The 18,860-nt window shown below is 46.7% G+C and overlaps 1 protein-coding gene across 1 annotated transcript in view; it reads left to right on the top strand.

Annotated features, from left to right (window-relative positions):
• LOC118097274 (uncharacterized) overlaps nt 1-18,860 on the top strand; it is a 148,925-nt gene that overhangs the window by 122,775 nt on the left and 7,290 nt on the right. Inside the window, exons 71-83 of the mRNA XM_088658187.1 lie at nt 442-574; nt 1,106-1,252; nt 1,769-1,895; nt 3,282-3,493; nt 6,163-6,325; nt 7,802-7,881; nt 11,334-11,494; nt 12,647-12,809; nt 13,141-13,310; nt 13,435-13,513; nt 14,312-14,470; nt 15,695-16,024; nt 17,942-18,060. Of these exons, the coding sequence (XP_088514313.1) occupies nt 442-574; nt 1,106-1,252; nt 1,769-1,895; nt 3,282-3,493; nt 6,163-6,325; nt 7,802-7,881; nt 11,334-11,494; nt 12,647-12,809; nt 13,141-13,310; nt 13,435-13,513; nt 14,312-14,470; nt 15,695-16,024; nt 17,942-18,060 (2,043 nt within the window). The remainder of the gene's footprint in view (nt 1-441; nt 575-1,105; nt 1,253-1,768; nt 1,896-3,281; nt 3,494-6,162; nt 6,326-7,801; nt 7,882-11,333; nt 11,495-12,646; nt 12,810-13,140; nt 13,311-13,434; nt 13,514-14,311; nt 14,471-15,694; nt 16,025-17,941; nt 18,061-18,860) is intronic.

Here is an 18,860-nt window from a genome sequence, read left to right as displayed (position 1 = left end):
AGTGGAGAATGCCAGGGCTGAAGGAGAATGACTCTCTCTGCGTGCAGATGGATGTTTAAGGCCACTTTCACACCACACACTTAAACCAGTATCATACCACTTTGAGCTGTCATGGCTTCCCCCAAAGAATAATGGAAGCTGGCTTTTGTTAAAGATGCTGAGAGTTGTTAGGAGACTCCTATTTCCCCTCACAGAGCTACAATTCCTTCTAAAGAGGGATTTGTTGTTAAACAACTCTGGGAACAGTTTAAAGTACCGGTAGTATGTTGCTGTTTTAAATACATGCTGTGAATGTTACAGCTTGGAGTTTCTCTAGGACTCAGCTTGGAGTTTCTCTAGGACTACACTGCTGGGGACCATATAGGGAAGTCAGAGGATTCCAGCAACTAACTTATGTTAAATAGCAGACTGTAAGACAAACAGTGCTATATTGCTTTGCAGGAGCTACCAAATACCTTGGGACCTGATGAACATGTGCAGAAAAGCCAGCAGGTGCATTTGGCTCTCTTTGGTCCCAGTGGAGTTTTTGGCTTCCTACTTTCCAGCCCAGACATGCTGGACACTTTCCTGGCTGGTAAGATGTTTGGTTTGCCACAGTTTAGTGACAGGAGTGCATTGAATTATGCATCTGCAGTCTAGGTCTTACATAAGCACTATGCCTGTAATGCCTGATAATAATACCGTAAGTGTGAGATGAACCCTTTTGCAGGCAACCCACAGACTGTGCAACTCCCCTTCCCCCCACCCCTACTAAAATCACTTTGGATCTATGATCCAGCTGGTTTACACTTGTTCCTCATCACAACAGTGTTGTATGGTTACTTACATGTGTGAATGGTCAATCCCAGATCAAACATCACGGAGAGAACCTTCACATATTTTGAAAAGGGATACATTGCAATGAACCACCAATGGCCTGTGAGTCAGAAAACAAGGGAATATAGGAGTGTGTTGCTGGACATTGATGGTTTCTTCACCCACAACATTGGTGGGTTCCCATCTCTGTAAGAACTTGTGGTCCAGTCCACCCACCTACCCACAGAAGAAGCATATTTCCTTAACTCTTGACTAGTTCCTCCCCTTTCCATCAACTTTTCCAATCCAGGAGATTCAGAGCTGCCTCCCCCGCGGCAGAGACGTCGGCGGGAGGGAGAGGCTACACAATCCCAACAATTACCCACAATTCCAAACCCTGTTGCATGTCTGACTGTTGGGGATGCTATCCTTTTCCAGCTCAGCATCAATCCCTATGGTGAGTATATGCAATTGCTTCCTGTGATGTAGGGTGAGATCTAACACAGCATAAGTGGGTATCTGCTCACAGAACTAGGCTGCTGCTTCTCTTCACTCCACCTCCTCACCCACAAATCGGTCCCAGATAAGGCTTGAGGGGGGGGAGAGGGGGGCTGGGGCAGGAACAAGGTGCAAGAGCACTCTCCCCTTCTGGGGCTTTCAGCAACTGGTATTCAGAAGCATTGCTGCTCAAACACTGGAGGTAGAAAATAGGCATCCATAGCTGTACCCTCTATGAATTTGTCAGCTGTGGTCTTGGGAAGGAAAAGCAGATTTGGCTTTGCAATTGCTACTCTTCACATTTCGTTTCTGCTAGAAAGATCCTGAGCTCAGTTCTCTTAGGAAAGTTGCACATCTGATCACAGAGGGCTTGCCATTCAAGAGATAAGCCTGTTTGTTTATGCATCCTTAGCCTGGCTTTGAATCCACTCATGAGGGCTTGGATGGTGTTGATTCTGTGCCCATTCCTTACCAGACCGCCTCACTAGTCACTACCCTGTCTATCAAAAGCAGCACCTCTACAACAGCAACCCCCACTGGGATTTTGGTGCATTCAGAAGGCTGGACCACCTCATTCGAGAAACTCATCTCAACATCTCCAGGTATCTTCTGATGCTACCAAAGGAATGCCTTCCCTTCTACGAAGATCCTTGTAGAATTCTCTCCCAAGAGATATCTGACAGGCTAGCCAACTCTTTGATCTTTAAGGGGGGGGAGAAAACTCTTTTTTTAAAAAAAAAATGGACAGATATGCATGTGAATATTAGCTGTTATTTCTTACTTTTTGTTATATTAAAAAAAAAAACATTAGTAACCCCAGGTGCCTTGCCATACAATGTTGTGGGTCACACATTCCAAGAATCCAGCAAATCTTCTGCCAGCCCATTGCCAGCTGAGGGGGTTGAATTTGGCAGCAAACAAACTGAAGGAAATGACCCTTCCCCTTCTGTTGATGTGGTTGTCATGTTAACCAATGATGGTGTTGGTTTGGTCATTTATGTCCTTCCGTTTTGAGGGGAGTCAGGGAGAGTCATGTGCTGATTAGATTGTTCATTTAATTGGCTGTGTTAATTGCTTTAAATCTATAGACTAAAGAAATATTGTTCATATTCCTTAAGCTCCAGAGTGATTCTCAGTCTGCTTTTCTTTATCTATAGCTGAGAAATTCAGGCATTACACAAGATTATCAGTGAGAAGGCTAGTTTGCAGTTCTTCTCCACTGGTGGCTAGGTAGACAGATGTATGTAAAGGTAAAGGTACAGGTAAAGATAAAGGGACCCCTGACAGTTAAGTCCAGTCGCAGATGACTCTGGGGTTGCGGCGCTCATCTCACTCTATAGGCCTAGGGAGCTGGCGTTTGTCTGCAGACAGCTTCCGGGTCATGTGGCCAGCATGACAAACCCACTTCTGGTGAACCAGAGCAGCACACGTTTGCTGCTCTGGTTTGTAGAAATTAGGGCTTAATTTTGTTGACATCTCTAATTTACCCATGTAAAATACTGTATGGATGACATATACTTCATGTGTCTTCATCTCTCCAATATGCCTCTCCTCTTTGGAGCTGGCTCATGAGTAATCTCTGATTTTACATCTCTCTTGCCTCCATTAACTTTGCAGAATTTTGTCTGATGCACTTGCCAACCCTCAGAGAACCAATAAGAGCTCCACTCAAGGAACTGATAAGAGGCATGAAATGCCTTTTGCAAGGAAGAAAGCTTGAGGAACAATGTTTTCCATCTTCTTCCTAGGGGAGCTCTATCATTTTGGAGAATAATCCAGCAATAATCAAAGAAATAATTTGTTGCAGTCAGTAGACCAGAATCTCCATGGCCTCAGCGACCTGGAGATCATGCTGTGAATAACACCGAAATTGCTTGAAGGTGTTTCCTCCACCTTGATACCTTTAGTTTTGTGGTAATATTAAGTATTGATGGAATGCAGTAGAGCAAAAGGGCTTATTTAAGACAGCACACCTCTCCCCTCCTCAGATTCTCCCATGTGTTCCTTGAGCCTGGGACGTACGTCTTCCGGGATAATGCCATTGAAGATCGGATGCTGATCGTGGTGGTGAATGAAGAGACTATGAGCTGCAACCCCCTTGCAGCTCCCTTCCAGCCTTCATCTCCATTCCAGCTTTCTCGGCAGGGGGTCCTGAAGCGCCAGGTGTTGAATGTCGCCCCAGACTGGGCAGCTATTGCAGGTACCATGACAATGACTCTGTAGTTTATAAGTCTTTAAAGGAGGGGGGGAACTATGGTGCCCAGAATTCTTTGGGGGAAATCATGTGCTTTAAATGTGTGTCAGATGTGCTTTAAGTCTATAGCAGGCATCCCCAAACTTTGGCCCTCCAGATGTTTTGGACTACAATTCCCATCTTCCCCAACCACTGGTCCTGTTAGCTAGGGATCATGGGAGTTTTAGGCCAAAACATCTGGAGGGCCGCAGTTTGGGGGTGGCTGGTCTATAGTGTGGATCTTGCAAAGTGCTGTGTATGTGCTCCTTAAACTTTTGTAGACTTTGCCCTTTTCAGTCAAACCAACACAACTAGGCCGCAATTAACAAGTTGTTCATCCCATACTGGCATCCCTCTGCTGGCCTCTCTGCTCACCTTTATAATATCAGCTGCTCCTCTGGCATATTTTTTCCAGAGGTAAGGAGAGCTGACTTCTTGCAACATGCATCATGGGAAAGCAAACGCCCTGTGGGAAGGTGACTTGAGGTGACTGATTCATATTAATTATCTGTAGCAGTTAATCTGCTTATATGTCTTATACAAGCAGAGGAACAAGACAGAGTCTCTAGACTTCTGGTCTCCCATCCTCTCCTGCAGCAACTCTCCTCCTACTATGTAAGCAATTCTTTGCTGCATAGCAATAGCAGGTGGAGCTAGCAATGAGAAGCAGCCCAGGTTTGCCACACCTTGCCTTAAGAATGCAATAATAGGTGGCTTTGCTTTCTTCAGTTTTTTACATAAGAGCAGCAAACGTCATAGTTTCCAGCACGTGCTGGTGTCAAAATAAACACACTGTGAGATATTTGCTTTGGTCTGGATTGCAAAATAGAGCTAGGCATGGTGTGATCTCAGGAAGTATTCTCTGTGCAAGAGTTCTAAGGATGACTTGTTTTAGGCATGTTCACCCCAGTGTACAATATAGTGTGCCTTTATGTGCCTGACAAATGCCAGACACTTATGCATTGTTTCCAATGCTCTTGCAACTGAACCGCACCCATATTTCTGCATGGAAGGAACGGGCTTAGTTTGTGGGTCACCTTGTTGCAGCAGGCAAAGTGGATTGAAAGACCCAGAGTGGAGAGAGACCGGGTGCCTCTGCAGATGTTACTGGACTTATTATAACTCCCATCTAGCAATAGACCGATCTGTCCCAGCCCATAAGAACTGAAGCCAAAGGCAGTAATTCTTCTGAATACTACTTGCTGGAAACCGCAGGAGGGGAGAGTGCTCTTGTGTTCGGGTCATGCCTCTGCAGGTTTCCCACAAGCACCTGGATTATTTAATTATTTATTAGGTTTATTGCATAACACCCTTCATCATAAGATCTCAGGGCAGCTCACGGAATAAAAGACGGGATGGAAACAAGTAAATAAATGAAACAAAACAGCAAAGCAATGCCATGAATTGCCATTCTGGGAACAAAATGCAGGAGTAGATGACCTAATCTAGCAGGTTCTTCTTATGAGAGGAGAGAACCTTTGTCCCTTCTGCTGTCGCTGGGCTATAATTCCTATACAGTATACATCAAATACAATGCACATTGCAATGCAAATGTCAGAACACGTTAGGTAAAGGTAAAGGGGCCCCTGACCATCAGGTCCAGTCGTGTCCGACTCTGGGGTTGCGGCGCTCATCTTGCTCTATAGGCTGAGGGAGCCGGCATTTGTCCGAAGACAGCTTCCAGGTCATGTGGCCAGCATGACAAAGCTGCTTCTGGCGAACCAGAGCAGTGCACGGAAACGCCGTTTACCTTCCTGCCGGAGCGGTCCCTATTTATCTACTTGCACTTTGATGTGCTTTCGAACTGCTAGGTGGGCAGGAGCTGGGACCGAGCAATGGGAGCTCACCCCATTGCAGGGATTCGAACTGCCGACCTTCTGATCAGCAAGCCCTAGACCAGGGGTCAGCAAACTTTTTCAGCAGGGGGCCGGTCCACTGTCCCTCAGACCTTGTGGGGGGCCGGACTATTTTTTGGGGGGGAAATGAACAAATTCCTATGCCACACAAATAACCCAGAGATGCATTTTAAATAAGAGGACACATTCTACTCATGTAAAAACACCAGGCAGGCCCCACAAATAACCCAGAGATGCATTTTACTAAAAGGACACATTCTACTCATGTAAAAACATGCTGATTCTCGGACCGTCCACGGGCCGGATTTAGAAGGCGATTGGGCCGCATCCGGCCCCCGGGCCTTAGTTTGGGGACCCCTGCCCTAGACTCTGTGGTTTAACCCACAGCAGCACCATGTTACCCAATGCCGATTAAAACTTAATTCAAATGAATCCACAGAGTCCAAAAGCACCTGGAGGGACATTTCTGCTGCAAACTCTGCCTCTTCAGCCTTAGCCCTGCTGCCTCTGAAAGATGGTCAGTTCAGGCCAAAGAAGCCGCATACGGACTAGCAAGAGGCGTCTGAACTGTAGAGAAATGCCTGCTGGGAGGCGGAGGGGGGAAGTTAAGCAGGTGGTGGAAGCATGAACTGTGAACCATTAACGGATGCCACCTGGATAAAGTGGAGCAGGGGTGGCAGCTCAAGAACTTGCCTTAGACCACCATCAGGCCTCTGGGAAGAAATCGTGGTGACCTGTTTCCCTTCGTTTAACCACCACTGTGTTCTCCTGCCTTTTCAGCTGTGCTCTTCATCCTGGGGTTCCTCACTGTGGTGTTGACAGCCTTAGTTGTTCTCCTGAGGCATCCCAGCTCCGCTCCAAGTCCAATGAAGAGCTGGAAGCCACGGTGGAGGAGCTTGGGAGAGCCACACATCCCCCCGGAGTATGTGCTCATTAAAGAGAGGTGCGTGACGGAAGCCTAATCTCCAGTGCCAACTTGGGCATCAATTCTAGTGTCTCTCAGTTCCTAATTTTTTTCCATCTTCAGTTCTTCACATTTCCACATCAGTTTGTGATTTTTCCCCCCCAAATGAAATTCTTCAGTATTTCAGTACTACTTTTTGTACTCTATATATCTTTGTGTGCAAATTCCTCTTATAGAATGCAGGCTTTTTTCACTAATATGTGCAGCTTTATGCATACTTTACCCCAATCCATACCTTTTTGTACACATTGCTTGACTTTAAAAGTGCACTGTGAAATTAGGAAAAGTGCAAATTTCATAGGACGACTGTATGCATTGCTTCATGCATTGTTCTGAAAAGTGTGAATTAGGTAGGTTCACCTACCAAAGCAAACTGAATTGAATTCCCCCCCCCAATCCTGACTTGGGGCAACAAACAGAAATTTAGTTCTTAAAACAAACAGGGGCAGCTTGTGTGTTTTTTAAAAAAATAAAACTAAAAATCATAACCCCGTCTGCAGTTCCCAGAAAGTGTTATTCAGAAGCATTACTGCATGGGAGAAATTGTCTTTGGGGGTTCAATACAGAGGCTCAGACCAGATTCCCAATTAGTCAGACTCTTATATTCAGTCATATATTACAGGACAGAGTCCAAAAGACTCTGTGAGAGCATTCCAGTAGCACACTCCCTATTTGGGAAATGTAAGGTAAAGGTAAAGGGACCCGTGACCATTAGGTCCAGTCGTTACTGACTCTGGGATCGCGGCACTCATCTCGTTTACCTTCCCGCCGGAGTGGTACCTATTTATCTACTTGCACTTTGATGTGCTTTCGAACTGCCAGGTTGGCAGGAGCTGGGACCGAGCAATGGGAGCTCACCCCGTCGCGGAGATTAGAACAGCTGACCTTCTGATCGGCAAGCCCTAGGCTCAGTGGTTTAACCCACAGCGCCACCCGCGTCCTATTTGGGAAATGTACTGGTACATAATCTTGACTGTTTATTCAAGCACATTTTGCCACCTTCTGCCACCCCAACACTTCACCCAACTATAGTTCTTAAAAACGCTTATTCAACCTATGGTGTTGGTGTTGTTTTTAGTTGTACATGTAGAGCCCTCCTTGCATCTTATCTGGAATTGTTTTCCACTCTAGTGGAAAGCTAGGTTCCTTCAGAATGGATTACTGTCAGTTTTGTGGCCAGGCTGCAAACTTGCATAGCAGCAATGGCCTTGCTGGTCATGGGTTTTGCAGAATTTCTACCTCAACTGCCTCTAACTGTGGAGGCAGAGCATAGACATAATGGCTAGTGGCCAGGGATAGCCACCTCCTCCTCCAGGAGTGAGGTGGGGAAAAAAGAAACCGAGAGTAATCCCAATTAACAGATCTGCCCATCCGTAGTCTCAACACAAGAGACAGCCTTTTTAAAAGAGGCACTTTCTCAAGCTCTTGTGTGCATTTCTCCCCCTGTTCTTGTAGCATCCAGTTCTATGAAGCTCTTGGCTCCCAGGGATCTGGAGAAGAACCTGATGCAGGAGAGGGAACTTTCCCAGGATTAGGTAAGACTTTGTTTTGGAAGATTAGGCTCGGTGCTCTCACAAACGGGCAGGTGAATGTTGCATATTCCCCCCTCCCACACAGACACCCAAATGCTGGCAAGCAATTTTGATCTCCAGTCCTGACATAGGAAATCTCTGAGTTTGCCAAAAGCAACCACAAAATGCTGAAGCAAGACGTGTGCTGTAATCAAAGCTACAATCCAGCATGGGATGCTTTTGGGACACCATGCCTTCCAGAGAGGAGAAAATGAATACTGTTCATTTGCACATACAAGGGCCATTTTAAAACTGAACATCAGTAGCTTGATAGCAATGGCACATACACTCTGGTAGCTGGTTTCCTGGACTTTTTCAGAATTTGTGGAGTTATCTGATGTGGGTACAGATAAGCACTCCCCACTCGGTTCCCTTTAAACCAACCTTCTCCAACCTGGACTCCTCAAGTTGCTTTGTACTACAACACCCATCATCTCCAGAGCAAATTAAACAATTGCTATGCGTGATGGGAGTTGTAGTCCAAAACATTTGTAGGGCACAGGTTTGGCAAAAGTATATTGATCACGCTTGTCTGTTCTCCGGATAACTCACCATGGCCCAGTAACTTTTGCTTTTGTCAGATGAGAATGTAAGTCTGTGAGATCTCCAAGGCGGAAGCATTTACTGATGATAGTGCAGGAGGAGCTATGTCCAGCAGATGGCAGTGTTTACACTCTTTGGGGGTGGCTCCGCTACTAAAAAATCACTGGGGGGGGGGTAATCAAGGCAGGGCATTTCAATTGTCACCCTGACAGTTCGTTTACTAAATTCTCTCAATTAAGTTGTAGACCTAGGATGTTTGACATGTACACCTGAAAATGAAAAGTGGAGGCAAATTTGTGCTTGCAAATACATGTGTCAGGAACTCATTAGGGACCTAGAATCAGGCTTCCAAACAAGTCTGTTGTATGAAAAGGCCACCGTGGATACTTTGGGAACTTTTGTAATTCACCTAAGAACTACAGATGCCCAAGTGGTGCCCTCTATGAATTTGCAGATCTCAGCCATTACAGTTTTAGCAAAAAAACAAAAAACAAAACCATTAAAAGTACGTGTCAGGGGGTTGTTGCGGCTACTCTTGAGTAAAGATGCTCCAGTCTACACTGTCTTTAAGGATTTTATTGTGCATACTATTTACAGTGCAGAGATAACAGAAAACATGGCTGCCTAGTCCGATTCAGAACCCGACAATGGCTGCTTCCGGCTTTTCGGCCAGCATAAAAGCCTGGGTACCCCAAAACGCCGCCCCTTTGTCCTACGTGTGGGCACGCGCCTCAATTCGGGTGCCGGAAGGAGAGGTTTCCCCTCTTGCTGGCTGGGGCGGCGCCTGGACTCCAACGTCTCGCTGAGCCCCTCGTCCGCTGACCCTCGACCAGAGCGGTGCCAAGGCTCTGACACGTCTCTGAGCCCTTCCTGCACACTCTGTTCTCCATACCTTTGCCAGGGCTCAGACACCTCACTGAACCCTCTCTCCAACCCTCTCCATTCCTCATTCCCTCCTCCCAACTCACTGCTTGTGCTGTCGCTGGGCTTGTGCTCCTAGTTCACACAATATCACTCACACTGGTAGACTATTCTTATGAGCATTGTGGGTGGCCAAGAGTAACTTGTGAACCTATAAAGAGGATTTAAATGTGCGCCGAAGAATTGATGCTTTTGAATTATGGTGCTGGAGGAGACTCTTGAGAGTCCCATGGACTGCAAGAAGATCAAACCTATCCATTCTTAAGGAAATCAGCCCTGAGTGCTCCCTGGAAGGACAGATCGTGAAGCTGAGGCTCCAATACTTTGGCCACCTCATGAGAAGAGAAGAATCCTTGGAAAAGACCCTGATGTTGGGAAAGATTGAGGGCACTAGGAGAAGGGGACGACAGAGGACAAGATGGTTGGACAGTGTTCTCGAAGCTACGAACATGAGTTTGACCAAACTGCGGGAGGCAGTGCAAGACAGGAGTGCCTGACGTGCTATGGTCCATGGGGTCACGAAGAGTCGGACACGACTAAACGACTAAACAACAACAAATGTGCATATATATTGCACCCTGAAAGGCTCGAATGTCATGCGCACATCATACCAGACTAATAATAGCTGGTAATTAACACTTTGGAAGTATCTAGGGCACCTCACTAGGGACGCTGTGAAAACTGTCAATATTTGTTTCCAACCTTGTGGTTTTCTGGGGACTGACTTCAGGTTTTGACCCACTTAGCCCAAAGTTCTGCAGGATCCTTCCCTGTATTCCTGAAGTTCAGGCTGTGAATGCCATTGCTTGTGTAGCTAAAATAACATCACCCAGGCACAAACGGGCAGCATCAAATGTTTAGCAGGGCAAACCTTAAAAGGAGGGGGTAAGCGGAAACCCCAAAACAGCTCTACAGGGGTTGAGCATGCTCAGAGGGCACGGGATGCTCACTGATGAGGAGGGGAGGAGGTGAAAAACTGGGGGAGGGGGCAAGAGAAATATAATGCAATAGTTTGAATTCTGAGCAGGGAACACTTCATCCTGCCACATTTTGTTGTAGTTCCCGCTTCTATTCGTTCTCATTCAATGATGTGTCACACTCTCTCTTTCTCACATAGCCTTCCCCAACTTGGTGCCTTTCAGATGGTTTTGTGCATGCAAAACCATATAGGCCAAATGCTTGCTCAGACTGATGGGAGTTGTAGTCAAGCAACATCTGGAGGACACCAGTTTGGGAAAGGATGTCGGACCATATTTGTGTGCAGCCCCCAACTTCTAGGGTAGATATTCAAGGGATTCGAAAAGGTCTTCACCTGGGGCTGGAATGGTACAAGGTTCAGTATCAGGTGAGCCAGGCTGGCGAGATCATTTCCCAAGGTCAAGATAAGGTGATCAATGGCTGCTCTGCTTCCACTGCCAGAGGCAGGAGGCCTCTAAATACCACTGGTTGGGAACCACAAGTGGGAAGGTGGTGGTTGAACCCAGGTCCTACTTCTGGTCTTCCCATAGGCATCTGGGACCTGGGTTAGGGCTGTAAGAACAGGAAGCTGGACTCTATGGGCCTTTGTACAGCTCCAACTGAGTTTTCCCTATGTTCTTATCGGGATGGTTTTTCATGGAGTCTATCCAGTTGTTGTTTCATCACAGAAATCCTATGCAGTAGTATAGACTGAGAGAGAAGGGGGGGGGAGAGAGAGCTTGTTCCAGTATATCCAGCAAGCTATGTGTCTGGACATGGATTTGAACCCGGGTCCTTCTGTTCCAACCATTCATCTCATGCCGTTTTCGAAGACAAGATAAGAAGGGAGAGTTACTGGAAGAGCGTCTCCATTTCTGAGCTTCTTTCTCCTCCCTTCCCACCACAAAGAAATAAATTAAAATAAGGGTCGCAAAGCTTCTTCCTTTATACCTAAGGTCATAGGCAATTAAACGGATAAGCTGCCTTTGTTTCAGGCGACCAGTTTGCAACAAAAGACCTGGAAGATTTCAGCGTCCGCACTTTGTATGACAAGCTGGAGGACCAGAACCTTCACCTGGCTTCGCAGCTAGCAAAACACCGGGCAGATGTCCTAGCCTTCTACCGAGGCATCAGCCAGAAGATCCAGAGTCTTTTGGTCAGTGCTGTGAAGAGGGAAGCTTATGTGTAGAAATATATTTGCTTATTTGCTTTTGACCCCACTTTATTTCCAACGAAGTGGAGCACTGCACTCACCTGAATGGGTTACTAACAGGTATAATGCACCTGCCCATCCAGATTAGCTAGATCATGACTCTTGACCAATCACATGGTGGTGGCTGTTCTAGACGTAGGTACCAAAACCTCCACTAGGGGGCAGAATATAGCAATGAATTTCACTCTTCAGGGCAACCTAGAAGTGTTACCCCTGAGTCTGTCTGCTCAGGCAGGGTTCTTCAACATTGGCAAGTTTTAGATCCCTGGCCCTCATTAAATGTTTCTGCACTAGGGTACATTAATGCACACCTATGGGAGCCATTGATGTGGCTAAATTACAATAAGCTTGAAACTGAAAGAAGGAGGCACCCCCTGATGGCTGCATGGGGAATTAGGGGACTGTCAGGCCTGGGGTCCAGCTTGAAACAGGCCACTGTGAAGTCTGGGCCCTGGCATGTGGCAATGGGCTTGTGGGCCAGAAACAGGCGGCATAGTCGTGAATGGACTGGCAGGGTAAAGCAGCAGACTGGATAACTGAGGTGAGGCAGGGCAGGCTTGGTGAGACATACCAAGGGAAAGTCTTGGTTAAGGAGATGAGTGATTCAGATTTCCAGAGAAGCTCACAAGGAAATGCTTGTAGCAGGGCTGGCAAACCTTTTTCAATCCAAAGGCAGCAGTCTCTTCTGGGCCACATTCCGGGGCCACATGCAGTGGCAGGCAGAGCCAGAGATAAAGTGGGTGGAGCAACAAATGAAGCAGGGCCCCTGAGGGGTGTGGCCTATGGAGAGAGGGTGTGGCTGGCTGGGAAGGGTCCCGAGGGCCAGATAGAGAGGAGGGGAGTGGCACATTTGCCACGCACCCCTGGCAAAAAAAAGACTGAAGTTCCTTATCCCTGGTTTACAGGGCCCAGTGCCATTCTCTCTGCCTCAGACCCTGGAAAGCCTCTGCCACCCAAAAGTTTGATGGGCAATAGTCTGACCTTTCCATAAGGCAGATTCCTATTTTCCTAAGCAATGTAATGTTCCCCAGTGAAGGCAAAAGCAATTTGACGAGACAGCAGTAAAGCATTAAGGCTGTTGATCTCCGTTTGTAGGATCTGGTACAGACACTGGACATGGATGCATTGAAGGGCATGGAAAGGTCCCCAGTCCCCAGGGATAGAGCCCAGGTCACCTTCAGCTCAGCCAAGGAGACCCAAGACAGTGAGAGCTCCTCCATCAAGCTTTCTGGAGTCTTGCAAGCGATGGGCTACTCAGGTGAGAGAGCTGGGAAAACAGGGAAAACAGAACACTTCCCTGCCATTTTTTAAAAAGGGAATATTCTACAAGTGCCAGGCACCCATTAGAATTGACCAAAATGTGAAAGCAAATAGTGTGCTTTTCATTTTTAAAATTCTCCTCCACACCTTTTAATGGTCTCTTTTCTTATGGATATTTCACTGTGACACTTGTGGTGACCCATGGAGCTTGCTTCATTCCTCCATGAGCAAATGTCCAAGAGGCATGAAAACAGCTGCTTATAGGCTGTTAAGGAAGCCATATTAACTAATTAGTGCTGGTGTTAAATGCCTTGCTGAATTCTTTTAAGGTTCTGAGTGGCAGGAGGCAACAGAGTTAATGAAAGTCCTGGGGATTTTGCTGCGAAAAGTCCATTTTGGGAAGGCGACAGCGAAGCCAGAAGGGACACAAGGGAACAATGGGGCTGGTGGATCTGGCCTGGCTATCCGAGAGCAAGCTGGAACTCAGCAAAGATGCCCGGTAAGAATGAAGGTCTCCCTTTGGCGCTCTCTCTCTCTCTCTCTCTCTCTCTCTCTCTCTCTCTCTCTCTCTCTCTCTCTCTCTCTCTCTTTCCTGTGATATTTGAAAATTATTTCCTGTGTAGGGTACTAGCTCCCTGACACAGCGTGTGCTCTCCAGTGGGAAACGGGCCTCCCTTAGCTCTCGTGGCTATGAAGACCAAGGTAAGGATGTGTGCAGCCTTTTTACCTGGTTATAGAACAGGGAAGGAGAACCTCCCACTTCCCTGGAGGGCTGCATTCCCTTTGGCGTAATGTGTTTGCAGCCTGAAACAAAAGTTGATAAGGCCAGTCCACATCCTTTCTCTAATCCACATACCCGATCCACTGACATATCCATCCATTCACAGGTACACATGATGAATCTCCGAAGCAGCTGTTGGCTTCAGAAAACAAAACAAGTGCATGTGTTAACCATAGCTGTCAAGTTCTCCCTTTTTTAAAGGGACATTCCCTTATGCTGAATAGGCTTCCTCACGAGAAAAGGGAAAACTTGACAGCTATGGTGTTAACAGCAGCCGGAAGGGGCAATTTAGATCAGGGTAAGGGAGGAAACGGTTAACAATCTTTCTGGAAACGGCACTTTTCAAAGCGTGCAGAATCTTGAGAGCAGCCGCTTAGTTTAAAATAATACACACAAAACCACAGGAAATCCTAATTGCCCGCCGCGCTGCCACTTCTAGTTTCTCCCTGTCTGCGGTTGTTGGGAAGTGCAGTTCCCCCGAGCTGCCACTAGATGGAAACATAAGCCGCATGCGGTCTGCAAGCGTCAGAGCATCAGTTATGTACGTATAGGTCATTTTTTCAGGCCATGCAAGTGACCCTTGTGACAGTATGTTACATAACAACCCCTCCCCGCTGTATGAATTTAGTAATCTGCATGAAGTCATCATCCTCATCCTCATCTCTCTGAGCCTACAAGCAGCACCTTCAGCTGATATATGCCTTGTCTGTATTTGTCAGGGTTGGACCTGCAGCCTTGCAAGAGCAGCATGCTTGCTTGCGTAAGCGAGCTGGAAGTAGAGGCCCTGATGGCGACGTCCCCCCTTGCCAAGACCCTGGGCGAGATCAAGCAGTTTTTGGAGGCGTCCCAGCAGCCCCCGCACTCGCCTCCTTCTCCAGGTGATAGAGCTGATTGCTGCATCTTCTGATACCCATCATCCCTGCGTTTCTTGGGATTGGCTCAGGGAGGAAGTGGGAATGATGCATAGAAACACATGCAAATCACCGAAGTGGTTTGGTGATTCCTCCCCTTTGCTTCGTTCCATCTTAGAATGCCCAGGTTGCTTTTTAAATCTCCAGGGTTTAAAAAGCCACTATGGGGGCTTAAGCAGGAAACGTGAGCAAACTTTTTCAGCAGGGGGGCGGTCCAGGGGGACGGTCCAGTGTCCCTCAGACCTTGTGGGGGGCCGGACTATATTTTTTGGGGGAAATATGAATGAATTCCTATGCCCCACAAATAACCCAGAGATACATTTTAAATAAAAGGAAACATTCTACTCATCCGGCCCTCGGGCCTTAGTTTGGGAACCCTGTGCTTAGAGCTTGTGGACATCCAGTGACGCTGAACCTTGGAAGCTCCCAGGACAGATAAATGAACATGGCACTCTCTCCCATAGGAAGCAGTGATGGCCAGCAACTTTGAATGGCTTTAAAAGAAGATTGCACATATTCATGGAGGATAAGGCTGTAAGTGGCTGCTAGCCATGATGGCAATGCTCTGCCTTCACTGACAGAGGCAAATACTGTATATTCCTGCGTATAAGACTACTTTTTAACCCAGGAAAATCTTCTCAAAAGTTGGGGGTCGTCTTATACGCCCAGTCGTCTTATACACTGGAATATACGTATGTTTCTGAATATACCAATTAAGAAAAGCCTAACTCCCTATTCATTTTACAAGCAATCTCACAAACACAGGGAAGAGGGGGCTATGTATCCATTGATAAGGCTATTTTAGGGACTGAGGCAACTCAGGAATCTTAAAGAGCAATTTCATGCTTTCAGAATAATGAAAGCCTTTGGCTCTCCAGATGTTGCTGAACTATAACTCCCATCATCACTAACCATTGGCCTTTCTTGCCAGGGCTGATGGGAGCTGTGGTTCAGCAACATCAGCAAGGCCAAAGGTGATCCATGATCCTAGAGCCATGTTTCACAAACTTAGGTGTCCAGCTGCTTTTGGACTACAGTTTCCATCATCCCTGACCACTGGTCTTGATAGCTAGGGGCGATGGGAGTTGTGGTTCAAAAAACAGCTGGAGAGCCAAGTTTGGGAAACACTGTACCTTGACTATAGAATGACTTTCAGTGCCAACTTTCCATTGTTCTGTGGCCTTTTTCCAGGAGAAAACATAGATAATGGTCGCCTTTCTTCAGGACCTTGTGTCGATGCTGTGGTCCCCACTGACCTCACCAGCCTCTCCCCTCGCCATTTTGTGGTTTACCGCTTTGGCTGCACTGTCACACGCCTTCTGGGAAGAGCCTTCTCCTTGCCAGCGCTGGTTCTCCTCTTGGCTCAAGCAGTCCCCAAGCAAGGCCCTACGGAGGTTCAGTTCGCCAGAGATTCCTACTATGATGCCACCAACAGGTTCCTGTATATACTTTCATCACACCTGGAGAGCGCTGGGGGCTTTGTGACGGTGCTGCTGAATGCCATGGCACACATCAAAGCAGGTATAGTTAGGTGGAAAGAAGCTGTCAAACCATTCAACCCAGCACTCTCAACTCTGACTTACAGAGGCATTCAAAAGTGCCAGACAGGTTCATGTGTTGTGTGTGTGTGTGTGTGTGTGTGTGTGTGTGTGTGTTTGCCACCTGGTGGCAGAAATGAGCATTGCAATGAAAATGACAGCCCCATGCCAACATTCACACTCTGAAACATCTTGTTCAATTTACTGCCTCTCCTAATGTCATTCTGATGTGGATTTCTCTGCCCCCTCTACCCAATGATAAAAAAATAGGAGTGAGAGAAATGAATGGTTTCCCTTGGGAGGTGCTGGACTCTCTTTCCTTGGAGGTTTTTAAACAGAGGTTGGATGGCCATCTGTCATGGATGCTTTAGCTGAGATTCCTGCATTGCAGGGGGTTGGACTAGATGACCCTCTGGGTCCTTTCCAGCTCTATGATTCTATGTATTGCCAAGATGTTCGGACATTATTCAAGGGGAGGTGGAACTTGACATGGGGCTGCCATTTTTTCCCAACAATCCCCAGTGTTTGTTTCTTTTCACATGGTACCTTGTTCCCTCCGTGATATCTACAGCTAAAGGATTCCTTCAGTAGCACCTTAAAGACCAACTAAGTTTTTATTTTGGTATGAGCTTTTGTGTGCATGCACACTTCTTCAGATGCACACTTCTTCGTGTGCATGCACACGAAAGCTCATACCAAAATAAAAACTTAGTTGGTCTTTAAGGTGCTACTGAAGGAATTTTTTATTTTGCTTCGACTCAGACCAACATGGCTACCTACCTGTAACTACAGCTAAAGGATACCTGATTTCCTTCAACTGTAGATATATTGTGGAGTGAACCAGGGATCTTCTGCAAGCAAAAGCATGTACTTCAAAGTACTGAAGGCTGGTTTGAATGCCTGGAATATAATGATGAAATTCTGACAATTGCCATATCAAATGCAAAGTAGGCTGCTACACCCTGTGATAAAATGATATCCTTTCCGCATAATTGGGTACAGGGAATTTTTTTTAATCCTATTTGTGTAGCAGGTATTTGGCACAACACTTCCTTCCTTGTGATAGTTTTTTCCAGTAATGTTCTTCCTTTCTCGGTCCTTCTGCTGTTTGGATAATATTGTAAGCAAGGACAAAAATACCTTTTGCAGATCTTCTTTTTTTTGTCTGTTCACTTCCTTCCTTAACCTTTCATTGCCCCCAGGATCATGGCAGAGGAAAGGAGAGAGATAGCAGCTCCAAGAACTAGATCTGCAATGCATATGACAGGAGAGTCTGGCCTCTTCCTTGTTTGTGCCTTATGCTAACAATAGCACAATGAAGGTGTGGATTCCTGGCTTATGAGATGCTCTGCTGAAGGTTTTGCCTATTTCTAAATCTGCATGTTGCACCACACAAGCCCTGCCTAATAATGCAGGCAGGCTTCCAAAACGGCGAGCTGAAGATGGGTTTGGCTTACTGAATCTTCAAAATAGTCTCATCGCTTGACTACCATGAGTACTGTAGTTGGACAAAATTGTGGTTCAAACTTTAGCTAGCTTAAAAAATTCTGTCTGGTGCTTGGCTCTCCTGAATGGCCTGGATGGTTGCATGCAGAAAGGTGTAATACTGTGGCAAGGGACAGTGAACTGAACAAAACTCCAGATGGGAGTGTCTAATGCAGTGTTTCCCAACCAGTGTGCCTCCAGATGTTTTGGGACTACAACTCCCATCATTCCTGACCACTGGTCTTGCTAGCTAGGGATGATGGGAGTTGTAGTCCCAAAACATCTGGAGGCACACTGGTTGGGAAACACTGGTCTAATGGAAAGGGGATTCCATGCTGGGTGAGGCTACATCTGGAGGATTCAAAGAATTCTGATGACACAGATCTGTCTTTTTATCTTTCTCCCCTGCTCCCAGGCGCTAAGGAAGCTATTCCTCCAAACGTTGGCTTTTGGAAAGAGCTCAACACAGCAGTGGCTGCCCTAGCTGATGCTTTTTTCCAGTGTTCTTGGGGAGCAGAAGAGACAGCAGGGAAGGTAATAAGTTTTCAGGTGTTCCGGCCAGATGTGCTTGCTGTAACACTACAGATGTGGCTCTAAAATCCATTGGTCTGGCTTGGGGCCAGTTCTGGCTCAGGGCTGAGCCGAAATGCCTTCCCCAATTTCACCACCCCTTTTTTCCATGGTGTGAAGTGGGGAGTTGGCATCTCAGCAAATTCCGAAGGTGCTGCAGAAGGGGACAAAATTGGCTTGACAGAATCTTTATGCTTTTGATTGTAAATGGCACTTTCTAAAATGGTTTTGGGGCATGAGCTGCAAATTATTATTATTATTATTATTATTTATTTATACCCCGCCCATCTGGCTGGGTTTCCCCAGCCACTCTGGGTGGCTTCCAAAAGAAAAATGAAATAAAATAATCTGTTAAACATTAAAAGCCTCCCTAAACAGGGCTGCCTTCAGATGTCTTCTAAAAATCTGGTAGCTGTTTTTTTCTTTGACATCTGATGGGGAGCATTCCACAGGGCGGGCTCCACCACCAAGAAGGCCCTCTGCCTGTTTCCCTGCAACTTGGCTTCTCGCAACGAGGGAACCACCAGAAGGCCCTCGGTACTGGACCTCAGTGTCCGGGCAGAACGATGGGGATGGAGACGCTCCTTCAGGTATACTCCTTCAGGTATACTGGACCGAGGCCATTTAGGGCTTTGAACTGTGCTTGGAAACGTACTGGGAGCCAATGTAGATCTTTCAAGACCGGTGCTATGTGGTCTCGGCGGCCGTTCCCAGTCACCAGTCTAGTTGCCGCTAGATGGTACAGTCATACCTCGGTTTAATTA

The sequence above is a fragment of the Zootoca vivipara genome, chromosome 14 (genome assembly GCF_965207765.1).
Source record: "Zootoca vivipara chromosome 14, rZooViv2.hap1.1, whole genome shotgun sequence".
NCBI lineage: Eukaryota > Metazoa > Chordata > Lepidosauria > Squamata > Lacertidae > Zootoca > Zootoca vivipara.
This window is presented reverse-complemented; position numbering and strand designations above follow the sequence as displayed.